The sequence below is a fragment of the Tachyglossus aculeatus genome, chromosome 17, assembly GCF_015852505.1.
Source record: "Tachyglossus aculeatus isolate mTacAcu1 chromosome 17, mTacAcu1.pri, whole genome shotgun sequence".
Classification (NCBI taxonomy): domain Eukaryota; kingdom Metazoa; phylum Chordata; class Mammalia; order Monotremata; family Tachyglossidae; genus Tachyglossus; species Tachyglossus aculeatus.
This window is the reverse complement of record NC_052082.1, coordinates 8,764,881-8,787,432: the sequence shown is the minus strand read 5'-3', so window position 1 is coordinate 8,787,432 and position 22,552 is coordinate 8,764,881. Positions and strand designations below refer to the sequence as shown.

Below are 22,552 nucleotides of genomic sequence, written 5' to 3'. Positions count from 1 at the left end.
TACTTTGTACACTAACTCAGCATATAAAGAAGCTCCATTTCCCCTGCTAAAGTTCCATCTATGTGACTCTACTTCACAATGTTCACTGAACAAGAAAGTCATCTGAAGATAATCACTGGGAATAAGATGTGATATTTATTCCGCAACAAAATGAGGTTACTGTTGCAGAACAAGAGAAAAAATATTTATTTTTGAAATGATTTGCTCAAGCTATTAACATTTTAAAACTATTACCTATAGGGTACCACTCTGAAACGCTAGCCCAAATTGGTGCCATTTTCATGTTAATAATAATAATAATAATAATAATGGCATTATTAAGCGCTTACTGTGTGCAAAGCACTGTTCTAAGCACTGGGGAGGTTACAAGGTGATCAAGTTATCCCACGGGGGGCTCACAGTCTTTCCACTGAGCCATGCTGCTTCTCTATTAGTAGTTTAGTAGTTTTAACATCTTATGTCATTGTATACTCTTCTTCAGTATGTTTAGTAGTTTTAACATCTTATGTCATTGTATACTATTCTTCAGTATGTTCCATAATAATAATAATGGCATTTATTAAGCGCTTACTATGTGCAAAGCACTGTTCTAAGTGCTGGGGAAGTTACAAGGGGATCAGGTTGTCCCACGGGGGGCTCACAGTCTTAATCCCCATTTTACAGATGAGGTAACTGAGGCACAGAGAGGTGAAGTGACTTGCCCACAGTCACACAGCTGACAATTGGCAGAGCCAGGATTTGAACCCCTGACCTCTGACTCCAAAGCCCGTGCTCTTTCCACTGACCCACGCTGTTCCATGCCTGAGTATCATGACTTTTGAGCCCATAAAATAAGAGGGCTCTATTCCCTTACCATTACAAGTTCTTTCTGTAACTCATCACAACTCTTGTCACTTTCTTGGAGTCTCTCTGAAAGGTCTGAAATCACTTTCTCTTGATCTTCAATCTTTTCACCGAGTTGTTTGTTTATGGCAAAATATTCTTTTTCTAATCTGTGAAGGGAAAGGATTAAAACAGGCTTTAAAAATACGCTTTTGTTAACTGCTACCATTTTTTTTTTAACACAATGGGCGGATGTACTGTAAGTTCTGAGACTATAAGCTTTCTGTGGGCAGGGAACGTGCCTAGTTTAAACTCTTGAGTACTTAGTACAGTGCTCTGCACACAGTGAACACTCAAATACAAATTGACTAATGCAGTGTACGTCTTGTTTTCATGCCACTAGGCTTTAAACACTGCTTTTGCTTGTTTAATAAAAAAGGAATTACATGTTCTTAAATGAAAGATTCAAGATATGCCTACTGTAATGAAAATCACAAGTAGAATACATTTGATATAGTTGGTTTGCCCTCTAGATAACTTTGGCTGTTCAACTACCTTAAAAACTTCCTCAAGACTGAGGGAGGTTTGGGAGGTAGATTGGAGAGGAGGTAGGAGTCCTCATTGGATTCATCCATTCTTTCAATCGTATTTATTGAGCGCTTACTGTGTGCCGAGCACTGTATTAATCACTTGGAAAGTACAAGTTGGCAACATATAGAGACGGTCCCTACCCAACAACGGGCTCACAAGTCTAGAAAGAGACAGAGGATGGGAGAGTTGTCTGCTGAAGAGGTAATGGAGGAATGAGGGAATTTTGCAGAGATGATGATGATGATGGCATTTGTTAAGCACTTACTATGTGCCGAGCACTGTTCTAAGTGTTGGGGTAGATACAAGGTAATCAGGTTGTCCCATGTGGGGCTCACAGTCTTAATCCCCATTATAATAATAATAATAATGATGGCATTTGTTAAGTGCTTACTATGTGCAAAGCACTGTTGTAAGCCCTGGGGAGGATACAAGCCTATTCTATTCTACATATAGAATATGTACATATAGAATAGGCTTATTCTACAGCCCTGCCCGCACCCTCCGCTCCTCTGCCGCTCACCTCCTCACCGGGCCTCGTTCTCACCTGTCCCGCCGTCGACCCCCGGCCCCCGTCCTCCCCCTGGCCCGGAATGGCCTCCCTCCGCACATCCGCCAAGCTAGCCCTCTTCCTCCCTTCAAAGCCCTACTGAATGTTCACCTCCTCCAGCAGCCTTCCCAGACTGAGCCCCCTCCTTCCTCTCCCCCTCCTCATCCCCCCTGCCCTATCTCCTTCCCCTCCCCACAGCACCTGTATATATGTATATATGTTTGTAAAGATTTATTACTCTATTTTACTTGTACATATGTACTATTCTATTTATTTTATTTTGTTAATATGTTTTGTTGTCTGTCTCCCCCGCTAGACTGTGAGCCCGCTGTTGGGTAGGGACCGTCTCCATTTGTTGCCGACTTGTACTTCCCAAGTGCTTAGTACAGTACTCTGCACACAGTAAACGCTCAATAAATATGATTTAATGAATGAATGAATATAAGGTGATCAGGTTGTCCCACGGGGGGCTCACAGTCTTCCCATCTGTTTCTACTTTACCTACATATCAGCAGGCGAAGTCAACCAGATTAGAGAGGGAAACACTGAGGGCACATGGGCCTTAAAGGTCTGGAATGATTGGTAGAGGCTGTGGGCACGGGAGAGCTCCTTCTTACCTCACCTCACTCAAATTCATTCAATCGTATTTATTGAGCGCTTACTGTGTACAGGGCACTGTACTAAGAGCTTGGGAAGCACAAGTTGGCAACATATAGAGACGGTCCCTACCCAACAGCGGGCTCACAGTCTAGAAGGGGGAGACAGACAACATAACAAAACATATTAACAAAATAAAATGAATAGCCCAGCCCGCACATTTCGCTACTCTAATGCTAACCTTCTCAAAGTACCTCTATCTCCTCTATATTGCCGACGACCCCCCGCCCGCATCCTGCCTCTGGCCTGGAATGCCCTCCCTCCTCAAATGTGACAGATAATTACTCTCCCCCTTTTTAAAACCTTTCTGAAGGCAAATCTCTAAGAGGCCTTCCCTGACGTTGCCAACTTGTACTTCCCAAGCACTTAGTACAGTGCTCTGCACACAGTAAGCGCTCAATAAATACGATTGATTGATTGATTAAGCCCTCCTTTCCTCTTCTCCCACTCCCTTCTGAGTTGCCCTGACTTGCTCCCTTTATTCATCCCCCCCCAAGCACTTACGTATATATCTGTAATTTATGTACAGAGAAGCAGCGTGGCTCAGTGGAAAGAGCCCGGGCTTTGGAGTCAGAGGTCATGGGTTCAAACCCCAGCTCCTCCAATTGTCAGCTGTGTGACTTTGGGCAAGTCACTTCACTTCTCTGGGCCTCAGTTACCTCATCTGTAAAATGGGGATTAAGACTGTCAGCCCCCCGTGGGACAACCTCATCACTTTGTAACCTCCCCAGCGCTTAGAACAGTGCTTTGCAGATAGTAAGCGCTTAATAAACGCCATTATTATTATTTATTACGTATTTCTATTAATGTCTATCTCCCCCTCTAAACTTTTAGCTCGCTGTGGGCAGGGAGTGTTTGTTTATTGTTCTATAAACAATATTGTTCTACCGTGCTCTGCACACCGTAGGTGCTCAATAAATCATCATTATCATCATCAATCGTATTTATTGAGTGCGTACTGTGTGCAGAGCACTGTACTAAGCGCTTGGGAAGTACAAGTTGGCAACACATAGAGACAGTCCCTACCCAACAGTGGGCTCACAGTCTAAAAAAATACAACTAATAAATACAACTGAATGAATGAAAGGAAGTAGCTGAAGTGTCACTGGGAAGAGGGGAAGGCTAGAGAGGTTACAGTCAATGCGAAGTGGCGGAAGTTGGCCTGTTGTTTGGATTTTGGCCAGTGGATTTCAGAAGAGGAGGAAGTGGACCGAGGGGGTGACACAAGGCTGAGGGTCAGGGTGGCCAGCGTCCCGGGAACAGAGTTTTCTGATGACCCAGGGGTGGGGGTCGGCGGTGTGAGAACATCGGACAGACCAAGCTTCTTAGGACCTGTTAGTTTGGCACGAGTTGGGGGTGAGCTCAGAGGGACTGGGTTGGTGAAAAGGGCAAGAGGACTAAAGGGGGCAGAACCTTAAAGGCCCTGGTCTGCAGCTTTAAGCTGTTTTTATGTTTTGGAGTGGGATAAAATCTGACATTTATAGCCTTGAGATATTATACGCCAAATACCTCCATCTCTTCACTTCACTTGGCCCAGTGATGAGAAGGTAAAATGGGAAACGTTACTTCTCGGTACTAACAGCCCACATGATACAATACATTAGGAAAGCTGAGTTTTCAAGTTACGTGTGGCAGAGAAGCAGTGTGGCTCAGCGGAAACAGCCCGGGCTTTGGAGTCGGAGGTCATGCGTTCAAATCCCGGCTCTGCCAATTCTCAGCTGGGTGACTTTGGGCAAGTCACTTAACTTCTCTGTGCCTCAGTGTCCTCCTCTGTAAAATGGGGATTAAGACTGTGAGCCCCCCGTGGGACAACCTGATCACCTTGTAACCTCCCCAGCGCTTAGGACAGTGCTTTGCACATAGTAAGTGCTTAACAAATGCCATCATCATCATCATTTCTGAGCCCTTGGAAATTCTGACTCAAAATAAAAACAACATTTTACCCTAAAGGGGCAGTAAATAATGAAATACGTATCTCAGGATGCGGCCGGTAATTCCTCAACCTCCCCTGGCATTGATGGAAGCTTTTTTTTTCCTGGATAAAGACTGGTTAATCATACCTTATGCCTTTCCCAGTATTTACGGTTGTTTAGAAGTTTACCCTGTTGATAACTTACAGCTGTAGTTTTGAAAAGTTCTCTTGTGCATTATGCTTTTCTCTCTCATATGCATTCTCCACTTCTTTGAACTCATTCTTGATCATCTCCAAACCAGACACAGCTTCCGCCTGGCTGGCCTTCTCCACTTGCAAAGCTCCTTCGAGGTCTCGAATCCGTAACTGCCAGGTGAGGAAAATCAATTCAGGAAGTTAGTTTAACGTCACTGGTAGAATTTGCTGAGGAGAACACTTTAAACCCAACGTCCTTTTCTCACCACTGCTTCCTGAGTTTCTTATAAATTAAAAATTATCAAGAAAAAGGCACTTCCCTTTATCATTTTTGTACTTAGATTTCATATACTGATCATGGTATCTATTAAGAGCTTACTATTAAGGGCTCACTGGGCTGAGCCCTGGGGTAGATAATAATAATAATAATGATGGCATTTATTAAGCGCTTACTATGTGCAAAGCACTGTTCTGAGCACTGGGCGGATACAAGGTGATGAGGTTGTCCCACGTGGGGCTCACAGTCTTCATTCCCATTTTACAGATGAGGGAACTGAGGCCCAGAGAAGTGAAGTGACTTGCCCAAAGTCACACAGCTGACAAGTGGCGGAGCTGGGATTTGAACCCATGATCTCTGACTCCAAAGCCCGTGCTCTTTCCACTGAACCATGCTGCTTCTCCGCATTAGCTGCTGATCTAAGCATTGGGGTAGATACAAGGTAATCAGGTTGGACATAGCCTCTGTCCCACAGGGGGCTCACGGTCTTAATCCCCATTTTACAGATGAGGTAACTGAGGCACAGAGAAGTGAAGTGACTTGCAGCCTGGCTCAGTGGAAAGAGCACGGGCTTGGGAGTCAGAGGTCATGGGTTCTAATCCCAACTCCGCCACATGTCTGCTGTGTGAACTTGGGCACTGAACTTCTCTGAGCCTCAGTTACCTCATCTGTAAAATGGGGATTAAGACTGTGAGCCCCACGTGGGACAACCTGATCACCTTGTATCCCCCCCCAGTGCTTAGAACAGTGCTTCACACATAGTAAGCGCTTAAAAAATGCCATCATCATCATCATAGTCCCCCAGCAGGCAGGTGATGAGACCGGTATTCAAAACTGAGTCTTTTGCCGCCCTATCCTATGCTCTTTCCACTAGGCCACACTGCTCCTCTATTTCCTCTGGCATCATCTGTAGTCAAACGACGGCTTGATGTACAAAATGCTATGACCCCTATTAGGGTCATCCTGATAGCAAAGGGCTGCGGCTTAAGAAGCCTCATCTCTCACAGGAACAGCCACAACTCAGTGAGTCTCTTAATCAATCAGTCATATTTATTGAGCGCTTACTGTGTGCAGAGCACTGTACTAAGCGCTTGGGAAGTACAAATTGGCAACATATAGAGACGGTCCCTACCCAACGGTGGGCTCACAGTCTAGAAGACTCTCACCACTGGGGATCCCAGTTCTGGGAGATGGGACACTACTATAGTGTCTTCTCCTCTCTCTCCTGCCACCATATACTTCACTCTGCTGCCCAGATTATCTTTGTACAGAAACGTCCTGGGCATGTTACTCCCCTCCTCAAAAATCTCCAGTGGCTACCAATCAATCTGCGCATCAAGCAGAAACTCCTCACCCTCGGCTATAAGGCTGTCCATCCCCTCGCCCCCTCCTACCTCACTTCCCTTCTCTCCTTCTTCAGCCCAGCCCGCACCCTCCGCTCCTCTGCCACCACTAACCTCCTCCTCACCCGTCCCGCCGTCGACCCCTGGCCCACATCCTTCCCCTGGCCTGGACTGCCCTCCCTCCACACATCCGCCAGGCTAGCTCTCTTCCTCCCTTCAAAGCCCTACTTTTGTACAGATTTATTACTCTGTTTTACTTGTACATACTTACTATTCTATTTATTTTGTTAATGACGTGCATACAGCTATAATTCTATTTGTTCTGATGATTTTGACACCTGTCTACATGTTTTGTTGTCTGTCTCCCCTTTCTAAACGGTGAGCCTGTTGCTGGGTAGGGACCGTCTCTATATGTTGCCAACTTGTACTTCCCAAGCGCTTAGTACAGTGCTCTGCACATAGTAAGCGCTCAATAATAATAATAATAATGATAATAATGGCATTTGTTAAGCACTTACTATGTGCAGAGCACTATTCTAAGCACTGGAGAGGCTACAAAGCGATCAGATTGTTCCACGGAGGGCTCACAGTCAATCCCCATTTTACAGATGAGGTAACTGAGGCCCAGAGAAGTGAAGTGACTTGCCCAAAGTCACACAGTTGACAAGTGGCGGAGCTGGGATTTTAACCCATGACCTCTGACTCCCAAGCCCGGGCTCTTTCCACTGAGCCACGCTGCTTCTCTGATAAATATGAATGAATGAATACTGCTGAAAAGAGAAGCCACCCGAGAGCCAAGGGGAGACTCATTCATTCATTCAATCGTATTTATCGAGCGCTTACTGTGTGCAGAGTACTGTGTGCACTGTACTAAGCGCTTGGGAAGTACAAGTTGGCAACATCTAGAGACGGTCCCTACCCAACAGTGGGCTCACAGTCTAGAAGAGAAGGAGGGAGAAAGAGAGAACAGAGAAAAAGAGAAAAGGGGGAAGGAGTGAGTGGGAAAGAGGAGAGAGGAATGAAAATAGGGACAACCCTACAAGAGGGTGATCTTCAAATGCCAACAAGGGAAAAATATCACATCTTCATTCTGTACTTCCCAGGTGTCTAGTCCCATTCCATTATACCTGTATAATTTCAGAATTAAATTTAGACTCCAAATGTGCTGCTCTCTCTGCTTCGATGATTTCTTCTAGCTTCTTCACACGCAAGCTAGCTGCCTGAAATACAGTGTCAAAGTTCCAAATCACAAACCAAAGCATTAATTGTTTACAGACTGATTTTTCCGAAGATGTTCATTTGGGAAGAAACACTGAATTTGAAAATGCTTTCGGGTTCTAGTGGCATTCATTGTGCATATAGCTTTAATTTTAATTCTATTTGTTCTATTTTGACACCTGTCTACATGTTTTGTTTTGTTGTCCGTCTCCCCCTTCTAGACTGTGAGCCCGTTGTTGGGTAGGGACCGTCTCTATATGTTTCTGACTTGTACTTCCCAAGAGCTTAGTACAGTGCTCTGCACATAGTGAGCGCTCAATAAATACGATTGAATGAATTAATGAATGAGTCAATGAATGGAGATAATAATAATAATGATGGTATTTGTTAAGGGCTTACTACGTCCCAAGCACTGTTCTAAGTTCTGGGGGAGATACTAGGTAAACAGGGGCTCAAAGTCCTACATTCCATTTTACAGATGAGGTAACTGAGGCACAGAGAAGTTAAGTGACTTGCCCAAAGTCACACAGCTGACAAGTGGTGGAGCTGGGATTAGAACCCACACCTCTGAGTCCTAAATCCGGGATCTTTCCACTGAGACACAACAGGGATCGACCATGACGAACCAGTCAGGTTGTGCTTACCTCATTTTCTTCTTCAGTCCTGTAGTCTGGAGTGAGCAAGGCTGTGACTTCATTAAAACACCAGTGAAGGTGCCACCACACCCTCACAATCATAATTATAACTGTGGCATTTGTTAAGCGCTCACTACGTGCCCCACATTGTTCTAAGTGTTGGGGTGGATACAAGCGAATCGGGGTGGACGCAGTCCCTGTCCTACATGGGGTTCACGGTCTTAAGCCCCATTTTACAGTTGAGGGAACTGAGGCCTAGAAAAGTGAAATGACTTGCCCAAGATCACACAGCAGGCAACTGGTGGAGCTGGGATTAGAACCCAGGTCCTTCTGACTCGCGGGCCCATGCTCTGTCCATTAGACCACGCTGCTTCTCTAGTTTCTAATTTCTCTAATTTTATTTTAATGGTGGAATAACACCCACTCGTTAAGCAGAAATGCAGGGGGGTTACCTCAAATTCTTTCTTAAGCCGTCCCTCTCGTTCAGTACTGAGCTCAAGTTCGCTTGTTTGCTGGCATAGGCGATCAGAGCAACCACTGTGCTCGGCTTCAAGGTTTTCTATTTTCTTGGACATATTTTGCATGGCTCTATCTCGCTCCTGAAAAGAAAAAAAAACTTTTACTTCAAACACAATTACCAAGTTCTTCTGTGAAAAAACACAGGAAATAATGGATTAGGGACCAACTCATCTAGTTACTTAACTGGGAATCAATCAATCAATCAATCCATCGTATTTACTGAGCGCTTACTGAGAGCTTGGGAAGTACAAGTTGGCAAGATATAGAGACAGTCCCTACCCAGCAGTGGGCTCACAGTCTAGAAGGGGGAGACAGAGAACAAAACCAAACATATTAACAAAATAAAATAAATAGAATAGATATGTACAAGTAAAATAGAGTAATAAATATGTACAAACATATATACAGGTGCTGTGGGGAAGGGAACGAGAAGCAAAGTGATATGCCCAAGTTCCCACAGCAGATAAGTGGCGGAGCCAGAATTAGAACCCGCGTCCTCTAACCTCAAGCCCGAGCTCTTGCCCATATCAGATTGTCTTTAGAGACACACCATACCTGCAAAACACTCTCTAGTCTAATTTTTTCCTGAACGAGCAAATCATATTCTCGATGGCGGCTTTGAATTAAGTTCTCTCTCTCCTCCAAGCCATTTTCAAACCGTCTGCATTCTTCCTTCCAGTTCTGCTGAGAGGTGTGAAATGCTTTCTCCACTTCGTTTGCCTTCTCCTGCAGTTCTGAATTTTGTGCTGTGAGAAACACCCCCCACCACCACCAAAGAAGATACATTTAAAAATAGAAAAAAAAAAACCAAGTCCTAGTTTTACTCCTACATATGCTGAAGGATTCTAGCAAAAAAAAGGAAATATGGGGTATTAAAAATATCATTTTTTAATGAATGGGGGAAGACCTCCATTTGATACCTTCTAAACCCACCTGTGCTGGGCACAGGCTTGGGAGTCAGAAAGACTCTGAGTTCTAATCCTGGCTTTACCGCTTGTCCGTTGTGTGCCTTCACTTCTCTAGGCCTCAGTTACCTCATCTGTAAAATGGGGATTAAGACTGTGAGCCCCACGTGGGGCAACGTGATAACCTTGAATCTACTCCAGTGCTTACAATAATGCTTGGCACATAGTAAGCACTTAACAAAACCCACTAAATAATAATAGTAATGACGGTATTTACTAAGCGCTTACTATGTGTCTATTTATTTTATTTTGTTAGTATGTTTGGTTTTGTCTCCCCTTTTTAGACTGTGAGCCCACTGTTGGGTAGGGACTGTCTCTATATGTTGCCAATTTGTACTTCCCAAGCGCTTAGTACAGTGCTTTGCACACAGTAAGCGCTCAATAAATACGATTGATGATGATGATGTGTCGGCATTGTATTAAGCGCTGGGGTGGATACAAGCAAACTGATTGGACCCAGACCCTGTCCGAAGTGGGGCTCACCATCTTAATCTCCATTTTACAGAGGAGGGAACTGAGGCACAGAGAAGTGGAGTGTCTCGCTCAAGGTCTCACAGCAGACAAGTGGTGGATCCGGGATTAGAACTCAGGTCCTTCTGACTCTCAGGCCCGTGGCTCTATCCACTAGGCCACACTGCTTCTCTATGTGCAATTTTATTGTCTGTCTCCCCAAGCGCTTAGTATAGTGCTCTGCACACAGTAAGCGCTCACTAAATATGATGGAATGAATGCCTACCAACTGTACTGTACTCTTTCAAGGTTTTAGTATGGTGCTCTGCCACTGATTGATTAAAGTAATCAAAGCCTGGGCTAGGAGTGAGGAGGCTTTTCCCTTTAAGATCTGAATTTAGCCTCTTTCTTAATTTTGCACGGCTATCTGGGATTGTTTATTCTGTCATTTCCTGTTGCCTTGGTATTTCACTGCAGTTGTTCCATGTGCTCCTTTATCCCCATTTAGATTATCAACTGCTGGTGGGATCATCTAATCTGTTGACCTTGTAATTACTCTACAGACTAGGAGGTGTTTTCCACACAGTGAATACCATTACTACTACTACTACTACTACTAAAATTACATCTCAAATGATCTCACTCTAATTTGGATTTCACAGCAACGGGCTTTATAATTCCGTTCCTCTCCCGAAGCGGCTACTCTATTTCTTCCAACGTGAAGATACTCTCCTATACAAATACCACAACTCAGACCACTGCCAAAAAAATAGGGGAAGGGAGGCACTGAGGAGCATTGATACTTGGCAAGAAGAAGCCTCACAGGTTCCTTCACTTAATTCATCCATTCAATCGTATTTATTGAGCGCGCCCTGTGTGCAGATCACTGTACTAAGCGCTTGGGAAGTACAAGTCGGCAACATATACAGACGGTCCCTACCCAACAACGGGCTCACAGTCTAGAGAATGAATGAATCCTAAAAGGATCACCCCATATTTTTTTTTTGACACAATAGAAAACTTGAAATAGAGTGAGTTTTTCACCCATTAAGAGGGTATCAAACAAATCTAGCAATGCGAGACTTCACCGTATGGGGCTTGCCAGGAGTCATGAGCCCATTTCTGTCCCAAATTTGATGCCAAACACCGCGTGGGCAGGCAACAAATCTACCCACTCTGCGGTATTGTATGCTCCCAAGTGCTTAGTACAGTGCTCTGCACACAGTGATTGCTCCGTCAATACCACTGACTGATTGATTGACTGAAACATTGCTCCTCTTGGTCAGTTGACCCTGGGGCTCTTGTCCGTACCCCAGGGTATTAGCAGCACAGTTTATGTGAACAGGGAGAAATCAGCATGGCCTACTGCAGTGAGCATGGGCCCGCAAGTCAGAGGTCCTGGGTTCTAGTCCTAACTCTGCCACTTACCTACTGTGTGACCCTGGGTTAGTCACTTCACTTCTCTGTGCCTCAGGTCTCCCGCTGTCCCTCCTACTTACGCTGTGAGCCCTACGCAAAACAGGGACTGTGTTCCACCTAATTCACACATATCTATTGCAGTGCTCGGAAGAGTGTTGGACACATAGTAAGCACTTAACAAATACCAAAAAAACAAAAAACCATGTCCCCTTTGACGAAGTACCAATCACTTAGCACTTAGTACAGTGCTCTGCACACAGTAGGCACTCAATAAATACGACTGAATGATTGAATACCCTAACTACTCTCTTCCTGCCTCTCAAGGTTTACATATATCAAGAAGCCTTCTCTACCCCAGAGAGAACAGAGATTCCTAAAGAAGAAAATTATGAATTTCCTGTTGTACCCTTGTATCTACTTTAGCTTGTATCTATATCTACTTTACTGTGTACCTACTCCAGCACTTAGTACAGAGACTGGCACAGAGTAAGCACTTAAATACAATAATAATAATAATAGCATCCTTGCTCTTCTCTTGGTCCCTCTGTTTGAAAATGACTTTCCATCTGCCCATCCACCCTATTACATGGTAGGCTATTTTAAGGATGGGAATCAATTAATGTATCAGTGTCATTTACTGAGCACTTAACTGGGTGCAGAGCACTGAACTAAGCACTTGTAAGAGTGCAATACAACATAGTTGGTAGACAAGCTCCCTGCCCACAACAAACTTTGTCTGAAGGGAAAATTGATTTTATATTGCTTCACTCTCCCGAGCACTTAGCACAGTAGCTAGCACTCAGTAGGCACTCAACAAGTGCTATTGATTAAACGACCCACAAAGGAATATATATATGCACTCGATTTTTCTAATAACTGCATATGTCAGGACCAGAAATGAGCCTTTAAAGAACTGCAAACACACCAGCCAGTCCAGAAATAAAAGAATCAAAGAGCCGGCCTTACTAAGAAGTTCTCTGTGCATCTTGTGTGCCTCAGCTAATTTTTCTTCAGCCGCAAATCTTTCAAGGCCTGCAACCTTTCGGACCAGAGCCAATTCATATTCCAGACTTTGTCTAACGGCCTCTCCTTTTTCCACTTCGGACTGCAGTTTGGCGATCTGGCTCTCGCAGACTGATAGCTGAAAACAAACGTTAGACCCATTAGCCACTGAAAAGGAACTCTGTTCTCTTACCCGACATTGCTATATTCTTCAGTTAGCTTAAATTACTGCAGATCTCTTTTAGTTAGCTTGATTAGGTAATACTTGAAATTGTTAACTTTCTGACAGACCAAACGAAGCAGGGCCGTTCACTCAGAAGATTTTCATTTTTCATCAGGGTAACGTCACGGACCTAAAAATGAGGTTTTTAACAAGTCTGGACTCCAGAGGTAAACCGGGTCTGTGGGGCAAGTATGGACACTAGAACTCAAACGAGTCAATCGACTCGGTGCTTCCGGGCTTTTCCACCTCGTTCCTGAGAAGCAGCACGACATAGTGGCTACAGCCCGGGCCTGGGAACCAGGAGGTCACGGGTTCTAATCCCGACTCTGCCACTTGTCTGCTGTGTGGCCTTGGGTGAGTCGCTTCCCATCTCTGGGACTCAGTTACCTCATCTGTAAACTGGGGATTGAGACTGTGAGCCCCCTGTGGGACAGGGACTGTGTCCAACCTGATATGCTTGTACCCATCCCAGTGCTTAGCACAATGCCTGGCACACATTCATTCATTCATATTCATTCATTTATTCAATCATATTTATTGAGCGCTTACTGTGGGCAGAGCACTGTACTAAGCGCTTGGGAAGTACAAGTCGGCAACATCTAGAGACGGTCCCGACTCAATAACGGGCTCACAGTCTAGAAGGGGGAGACAGATAACAAAATGAAACATGTGGACAGGTGTCAAAATCGTCAGAACAAATAGAGTTAAGCAGAATTAAGCATTACATAGTAAGCATTTAACAAATATAATAATAATAAATATGGGCACAGTAACCATTCATTCATTCAGGCATATTTATTGAGCGCTTACTGTGTGCAGAGCACTGTACTAAGCGCTTGGAAAGTACAATTCGGCAACATATAGAGATGGTCCCTACACAACAATGGGCTCACAGTCTAGAAGGGGGAGACAGCAAAACAAAACAAGTAGACAGGTGTCAATACCATCAAAATAAATACAACTAAAGATATATACACATCATTAATAAAATACAGTAATATATATGTACAAATATACACAAGTGCTGTGGGGAGGGGAAGGGGGTAGGGCAGAAGGAGGGAGTGGGGGCGATGGGGAGAGGAGGAGGGGAAAAGGGGGGGCTCAGTCTGGGAAGGCCTCCTGGAGGAAGTGAGCTCTCTGTAGGGCTTTGAAGGGAGGAAGAAAGCTAGCCTGGCGAACAAAGCTTATTCTTTATTAAATCACATCCAATCAATTGTATTTATTGAGCTCTTACTATGTGCTGAGCACTGTACTAAGCGCCTGGGAGAGTACAATACAACAAAATTAGCTGATGGACATGTGAAGCCAAACAAAATGATACAATGAAGGATTAAAACTGGCCCAGAGGTAGGAAGGGAAAAACCCTAAAAAACAAAGAAATACTTTGAAGTGGCAGCAGTCTGGAGAGTGACAGACTCAGGGTCTATTGCGCTAGGTCCCTTCAGTACAATAAGCACTTTTACAGCAACATTATTCAACTATAATTGAGTACAGAATTGTGGGAAATTTGGATTAAAAAATAAAGTATTTGCCCTTGTTGTGCAGGAACCACTGAAAACAGCGTGGCCTAATGAACAGAGCATGGGCCTGGAAATCAGAAGGACCTGGGTTCTAATCCCTGCTTCAACACTTACCTGTTGTGTGACCTTGGGCAAATCACTTCACTTCTCCGTGCCCCAGTTACCTCATCTGTAAATTAAGACTGTGAGCCTCATGGGGAGAATGGGCTATGTCCAACCTGTTCATCTTATTCATACTCTAGCACTTGGTACAGTCACTAGCACCTAGTAAGAGCTTAAATACCAATTAAAAAACAAAACAAAAAACATAACAAATCTACACTGGCCATACAGAGTGCACCCAGGGGCCACTCAACAAATACTATTAATTATTGTGATTTTTGTTAAGCGCTGTATGAAGTACTTGGGCGAATATAACAGAGTTGGCAGACATGTCCCCTACCCAGAACGAGATTACAGTCTACAGGAGGAGAAATGAGACAAGGGCATCATTCATTCATTCATTCAATTGTATTTATTGAGTGCTTACTGTGTGCAGAGCACTGTACTAAGCGCTTGGGAAGTACAAGTTGGCAACATATAGAGACGGTCCCTACCCAACAGTGGGCTCACAGTCTAGAAGACGCTGGGGAGGTTAGAAGGTGATGAGGTTGTCCCAGGTGGGGCTCACAGTCTTCATCCCCATTTTACAGATGAGGGAACTGAGGCCCTGAGAAGTGACTTGCCCGAAGTCACACAGCTGACAAGTGGCGGAGTCGGGATTCGAACCCATGACCTCTGACTCCAAAGCCCGTGCTCTTTCCACGGAGCCACGCTGCTTCTCTACATCATACTACAAGTCAGGTGGAAAGCGCAAATTCCAGTTTTCACTTTTAGTTCGGGGAGTCAAATCACTTACCTCCGCATTGTGCTTCGCTGTTAAATCCAGTTTTTCTCTTTTGGCTCTGTGAAGCTTCTTCCTCAGTTCGGTAGCGATGTCCAAGTCGCAGCAGTTGCTTTTATTGGTTGGCTTTGGGTCAGTGGGCATGTTTTGGTGTCTGTCAAACGAAACAGCAAAGAGCAAGATCTCATTTGGCCCTACTCTCTAGGCATCGGGTAAACCAGGAAAGACTTTCCTCCGTGCCTCCACCAATTTGCAGTGGGGCCCACAAAAGCAGGACAAGCAGCATGGCCGAGAGGACCGAGAATGGGCCTGGGTTCTAATCCCTGCCCCACCCCTTGCCTGCTGTGCAACCCTGGGCAAGTCACTTCCCTTCTCTGTGCCTCAGTTCCCTCATCTGTAAAATAATACAAATAATAATTGTGGTATTTGTTAAGTGCTTACTATGTGCCAGGCACTATCCTAAGCGCTGGGGTGGACACAAGGAAATCGGGTTGGACACAGTCCCTGGCCCACAGGGGCTCACAATCTCAATCCCCACTTTATAGATGAGGTAACCGAGGCCCAGAGAAGTGAAGTGACTTTCATTCATTCATTCATTTAATCGTATTTATTGAGCGCTTACTGTGTGCAGAACACTGTACTAAGCGCTTGGGCAGTACAAGTTGGCAACATCTAGGGATGGGCCCTACCCAACAACGGGCTCACAGTCTAGAAGGGGGAAGCAGACAACAAAACAAAACACGTGGACAGGTGTCAAGTTGACAGAATAAATAGAAGTAAAGCTAGATGCACATCATTAACAAAATAAATAGAATAAAAATGAATTGAGTAATAGACTTGCCCATGGTCACGTAGCAGACAAGTGGCGGAGCCGGGATTAGTATGCCCAACTTGATTAGCCTGTAACTACCCCAGTGCTTAATACAGTGTCTGGCACCTACTAAGCACTTCACAAATACAGCAAAAAAAATTTAAAAGCCTGACCAGAGACTTCGATCTTGGATGCAATATTGGAGAATCACCTTCAAGCCTTCAGAAGCACCTGATTGCTAATCACGTAGTTTAAAAACTGACAACAGTGATTGTTATGGGGAAAAGAAAAATCACGATCTATCCTGTTACACTGTTTCTCAGTTAAAAAGCAGCAGGGTCTAGTGGGAAGAGAATGGGTCTGGGAGTTAGGGAACCTGGGTTCTAACCCCAGCTCTGCCACTTGTCTGCTGTGTGACCTTTACTCCTCTGGGCCTCAGTTACCTCATCTGTATAATGGGGATTAAAGCTGTTAGGCCTACATGGGAAATGGACTGTGTCCAATCTGATTAACTTGTATCTACCCCATCCTTAGACCAATGCCCGGCACTTGACAGATGCCATTAAAATAAAATAATCAGAAAAAAACTGGTGGCTTACCTGTTGATCTCATCAGTGCTGTCATTAGTTGGAAAATCCAAACTCATGGTAAGACTCTCACAATCTTGCTAAATAATATTTCCTTTTGTGGATGACGGACATCTTCACTGATATTAAATCTTTGGGTTAACCAATCAGATGGGTTTAGTAAATCCTGTAAAACAGATTACATTCATATTGGATTTTTTTTCTTAATAACATTCACACAAAAAAGCTGTACAGACCTACAGGAAAAGGAAAACCCACCTAAGCTCTCTACTTTCTAGTTGCAGGGTGGGAGACCATCCCTTTTATTAGTAGTAATATATTACTCTATTTTGTTAATGATGTGTATATATCTTTAGTTCTATTTATTTTGATGGTATTGACACCTATTTATTTTATTTTGTTAGTATGTTTGGTTTGGTTCTCTGTCTCCCCCTTTTAGACTGTGAGCCCACTGCTGGGTAGGGACTGTCTCTATATGTTGCCAACTTGTACTTCCCAAGCGCTTAGTACAGTGCTCTGCACACAGTAAATATGATTGATGATGATGAAGATAGTAAAGATAAAAATAATAATAATAATAACAGCAACTTTGGTATGTTAAAAGTGCCAAGCACTGTACTAAGTGCTGGGGCAGAGACAAGTTAATAAGTCAGACAGTTACTGTTCCACATGGAGCTCACAGTCTAAGTCAATCGATCCATCAATGGTGTTTATTGAGCGCTTACTGAGCGCAGAGCACTGTACTGAGCTCTTGGGAGAGTACAATATAACAGAGTTGGTAGACTTGTTCCCTGCCCACAATGAGTTTACGGTCTACAGTCTTACTCTGTACTCAGTAAGCACTCAATAAATACGATGGACTGATTGGTTAATAAATACTATCACGACTACTGCTCTGCACACAAAAGGCACATAATTCTTGAGCTTTTATTGTGTGAAGAGTGCTGTATTAAAAATATCAGTCATGGTGACGATACTGCTCACTTGTTCATATTTGATTAATCAATCAACGGCATTTATTGAGTGCTTGCTATGTGCAGAGCACTGTACTACGCAATTGGGAGAGTACAATGCAACAGAATTAGCAAAAATGTTCCGTGTCCAGAGCGAGCTTATAGTCTAGAGGGGGAGAAAAACATTAACCTGAATAAATAGTATATAATTTAAAGATAGGCACGTAACTAACAGACACTGTATGTTCTGGATTTCAACACTGTCCTAGGAACTCTGCAAAAGTGCTTCTGCTCAAGTATTATGACATCACATTTCCCTCAAATTCATTCATTCAATCGTATTTACTGAGCGCTTACTGTGTGCAGAGCACTATACTAAGCGCTTGGGAAATACAAATCGGCAACATACAGAGATGGTTCCTACCCAACAAAGGGCTCACAGTCTAGAAGAGGGAGACAGACAACAAAACAAAACAAGTAGACATGCATATCTAACAGAATTATATGTACTACGTGGCTCAGAGGAAAGAGGCCGGGCTTTGGAGTCTGAGGTCATGGGTTCAAATCCCGGCTCCACCACTTGTCAGCTGTGTGACTTTGGGCAAGTCACTTAACTCCTCTATGCTTCAGTTACCTCATCTGTAAAATGGGGATTAATGATGGCATTTATTAATTGCTTACTATGTGCAAGGCACGTTCTAAGCACTGGGGAGGTTACAAGGTGATCATGTTGTCCCACGGGGCGCTCACAGTCTTCATCCCCATTTTACAGATGAGGTAACTGAGGCAAAGAGAAGTTAAGTGATTTGCCCAAAGTCACACAGCCGACAAGTGGTGGAGCCGGGACTTGAACCCATGACCTCTGACTCCAAAGCCCGGGCTCTTTCCATTGAGCCATGCTGCTTCTCCGATTACGACTGTGAGCCCCAAATGGCACAACCTGATCACCTTGTAACCTCTCCAGAGCTTAGAACAGTGCTTTGCACATAGTAAGCGCCTAATAAATGCCATCATTATTATTATTACTACACAGACTACTGAATGAGGGCAATTAATCAACAGCATTTATTGAGCACTTTAACTGTGTGCAGAGCACTGTACCAAGCACTTGGAGAGCACAATTAAGCAGAGTTGGTACATATGTTCCCTACCCACAATATTGTCTGCCTCCCACTCTAGATTGTAAGCTCGCTGTGGGCAGGGACTGTGTCTATTTATTGTAGTAGTGCACTACCCCAAGCGCTTAGTACAGTGCTCCGCACACAGTAAGCACTCAATACGACTGACAAGTTAAAAGAAAGCTCAATAAGAATGGATCCTTTTTCCAATAATTTATTTTTTTTCTAATATTTGAGAAGTGGGGGATATGAGTTCCATGTCTAAGAGAAGGGCTAGAGTTGAAAAATGAAAAAGAGGACCTGCAAAACTTATCCCTAGCCCAAGGGGCAAATTAACGGCTAGAAGCCAATTTTTCATGACAAACTACCCTAGGTTATGTACTAAGCAGTTGGGACTGCTCTTTCCATGCAGCTTCTCAATTAACCACTTAATAATAGTAACAATAATAATAATGGTATATATTAAGTGCTTACTATGTGCCAGGCACTTAGAACAGTGCTTTGCAAATAATAATCGCTTAACAAATACTATCATTGTTATTATTATTATCTCCTGTCTTCGTCGGTGGAGGAATTGGATGCCTCCACCCCAGCGCTTAGTACAGTGACTGGCACATAGTAAGCGTTTAACAGATGCCATAATAATAATAATAATGAACTACTGTATTAGACATAATATATATTCTTATATTATATTATAATTAACGAGTACCCCATTACCTCTCCTGTCTTCGTCGTTGGAGGAGTTGGACGCCTCCACCCCAGCGCTTAGTGCAGTGACTGGCACATAGTAAGTGCTTAAAGGATGCCATAATAATAATAATAATAATAATAATAATAATAACAATAATACACGATTATATTATATATAATATATGATAATATATTATAATTGAGTAGCCCATTATCTCTCCCATCTTCGTCATTGGAGGAGTTGGAGGAGTTGGACACCTCCACCCCAGCGCTTAGTGCAGTGACTGGCACATAGTAAGTGCTTAACAGATGCCATAATAATAATAATAATAATAACAATAAACAACGATTATATCATATATAATATATACTATTATATTACTATTGAGTAGCCCATTATCTCTCCTATCTTCGTCATTGAAGGAGTTGGACGGCTCCACCCCAGCGCTTGGTACAGTGACTGGCCCATAGTAAGCGCTTAACAGATGCCATAATAATAATGAACTATTATATAATATATAATATATTCTTATATTACATTATTATTGAGTACCCTGTTACCTCTCCTGTCTTCGTCGTTGGAAGCCTCCACCCTAGCGCTTAGTACAGTGACTGGCACATAGTAAGTGCTTAACAGATGCCATAATAATAATAAACTATTCTATCATACATAATCCATATTCTTATATTATATTATTGAGTAGCCCGTTATCTCTCCTGTCTTCGTCGTTCGAGGAGTTGGACGCCTCCACCCCAGCGCTTAGTACAGTGACTGGCACATAGTAAGCGCTTAACAGATGCCATAATAATAATAAACTATTATATTATATATAATGTATATTCTTATATTACATTATTATTGAGTACCCCGTTACCTCTCCTGTCTTCGTCGTTGGACGCCTCCACCCCAGCGCTTAGTGCAGTGACTGGCACATAGTAAGCGCTTAACAGATGCCATAACAATAATTATATTATAATTATTATTCTATTATATAATTATTACTTTATTACATATGATCGATATTCCTATATTATATTATTATTACCGAGTAACCCGTGACCTCTCCTGCCTTCGTCGTCGTAGGAGCTGCAGGCTTCGGGTCGGGCTAGGCCTCGGCGGCCTGAGGAGAATGGGGGAGGGGGAAGGAGGGGGCGAGCGCGAGGCCGGGGCCCCAATGCGCAGCCGCAGAACCCAGGCCAGCAGCCCCGCACCGGCGCGTGCCAATCAAGCAACTGCCACTTCCGGAATCCCCGCCCCCTGCTCGCGCCTTAGCGACAACCAGGACGCCGCGTTCTGATTGGACGGGCGGGTCCCCCACCCGGCCGGAGAGCGTGCGCCTGCGCGGTAGGAGCGGCAGCCGGAGGGCGTGCGCCTGCGCAGTAGGAGCAGCGGCCGGTGGCGCTGCCCTAGCAACGCGCCCAGCAGCCTTTGCGGCCGCGGGTGGGGCTGTGGCTGCTCGCCCCGCCCCCCAGGCTTGCTTGTGTGGTAATAATAAAAATAATAATAACAACAACAATAATAATAATAATGGTATTTGTTAAGCGTTTACTATGTGCCAAGCACTGTTCTAAACGTTAGTACACAGTAAGCTTTCAATAAATACGATTGATTGATTGATACAAGGTCATCAGGTTGTCCCACCTGGGGCTCACACTCTTCATCCCCATTTGACAGATGAGGGAACTGAGGCACAAAGAAGTTGAGAGAGTTGCCCAAAGTCACGTTCATTCACTCAGTCGTACTTATTGAGCGCTTACTGTGTGCAGAGCACTGGACTAAGCGCTTGGAAAGTACAAGTCGGCAGTTTATAGAGACAGTCCCTACCCAACGACAGGCTCACAGTCTAGAAGGGGAAGACAGACAACAAACCAAAACATTTAGACAGGTGTCACCTTCATTCATTCAGTCGTACTTATTGAGCGCTTACTGTGTGCAGAGCACTGGACTAAGCGCTTGGAAAGTACAAGTCGACAGTTTATAGAGACAGTCCCTACCCAACGACGGGCTCACAGTCTAGAAGGGGAAGACAGACAACAAAACATTTAGACAGGTGTCACGCTCATTCATTCAGCCGTACTTATTGAGCGCTTACTGTGTGCAGAGCACTGGACTAAGCGCTTGGAAAGTACAAGTCGGCAATTTATAGAGACAGTCCCTACCCAACGACAGGCTCACAGTCTAGAAGGGGAAGACAGACAACAAACCAAAACATTTAGACAGGTGTCACGTTCATTCATTCAGCCGTACTTATTGAGCGCTCACTGTGTGCAGAGCACTGGACTAAGTGCTTGGAAAGTACAAGTCGACAATTTATAGAGATAGTCCGTACCCAACAACAGGCTCACAGTCTAGAAGGGGAAGACAGACAACAAAACAAAACATTTAGACAGGTGTCACGTTCATTCATTCAGTCACACTTAGCACTTACTGTGTGCAGAGCACTGGACTAAGCGCTTGGAAACTACAAGTCGACAATTTATAGAGTCAGTTCCTACCCAACGACAGGCTCACAGTCTAGAAGGGGAAGACAGACAACAAAGCAAAACATTTAGACAGGTGTCACCTTCATTCAGTCATACTTATTGAGCGCTTACTGTGTGCAGAGCACTGGACTAAGCACTTGGAAAGTACAAGTCGACAATTTATAGAGACAGTCCCTACCCAACGACAGGCTCACACTCTAGAAGAGGAAAACAGACAACAAACCAAAACATTTAGACAGGTGTCACGTTCATTCCTTCAGTCACACTTATTGAGCACTTACTGTGCGCAGAACACTGGACTAAGCGCTTGGAAAGTACAAGTCGACAATTTATAAAGACAGTCCCTACCCAACGACGGGCTCACAGTGTAGAAGGGGAAGACAGACAACAAAGCAAAACATTTAGACAGGTGTCACGTTCATTCATTGTCGTACTTATTGAGCGCCTACTGTGTGCAGAGCACTGGACTAAGCACTTGGAAAGTACAAGTCGGCAATTTATAGAGACAGTCCCTACCCAACGACGGGCTCACAGTCTAGAAGGGGAAGACAACAAACCAAAACATTTAGACAGGTGTCACGTTCATTCTTTCAGTCGTACTTATTGAGCGCTTACTGTGTGCAGAGCACTGGACTAAGCGCTTGGAAAGTACAAGTCGACAGTTTATAGAGACAGTCCCTACCCAACGACGGACTCATAGTCTAGAGGGGGAAGGCAAACAAACCAAA

At 44.1% G+C, this 22,552-nt stretch overlaps 1 protein-coding gene across 3 annotated transcripts in view; it reads right to left on the bottom strand.

The window, feature by feature from the left end:
• LOC119939668 (coiled-coil domain-containing protein 171-like) overlaps positions 1 to 20,487 on the bottom strand; it is a 56,224-nt gene extending 35,737 nt beyond the window's left edge. For 2 of the 3 annotated variants that reach the window (XM_038759827.1, XM_038759828.1), the window contains exons 1-9: positions 20,387 to 20,487; positions 16,589 to 16,742; positions 15,194 to 15,332; positions 12,517 to 12,691; positions 9,272 to 9,462; positions 8,650 to 8,796; positions 7,472 to 7,564; positions 4,735 to 4,895; positions 854 to 992 (exon numbers count right to left, since the gene is read on the bottom strand). In XM_038759827.1, coding sequence (XP_038615755.1) covers positions 854 to 992; positions 4,735 to 4,895; positions 7,472 to 7,564; positions 8,650 to 8,796; positions 9,272 to 9,462; positions 12,517 to 12,691; positions 15,194 to 15,332; positions 16,589 to 16,635 — 1,092 coding nt within the window. In that variant the 5' untranslated portion in view covers positions 16,636 to 16,742; positions 20,387 to 20,487. Of the gene's footprint in view, positions 1 to 853; positions 993 to 4,734; positions 4,896 to 7,471; positions 7,565 to 8,649; positions 8,797 to 9,271; positions 9,463 to 12,516; positions 12,692 to 15,193; positions 15,333 to 16,588; positions 16,743 to 20,386 lie in introns of those variants that run through there. The other variant, XM_038759829.1, reaches the window with a different exon arrangement.
• Positions 20,488 to 22,552: the final 2,065 nt, after the last annotated feature.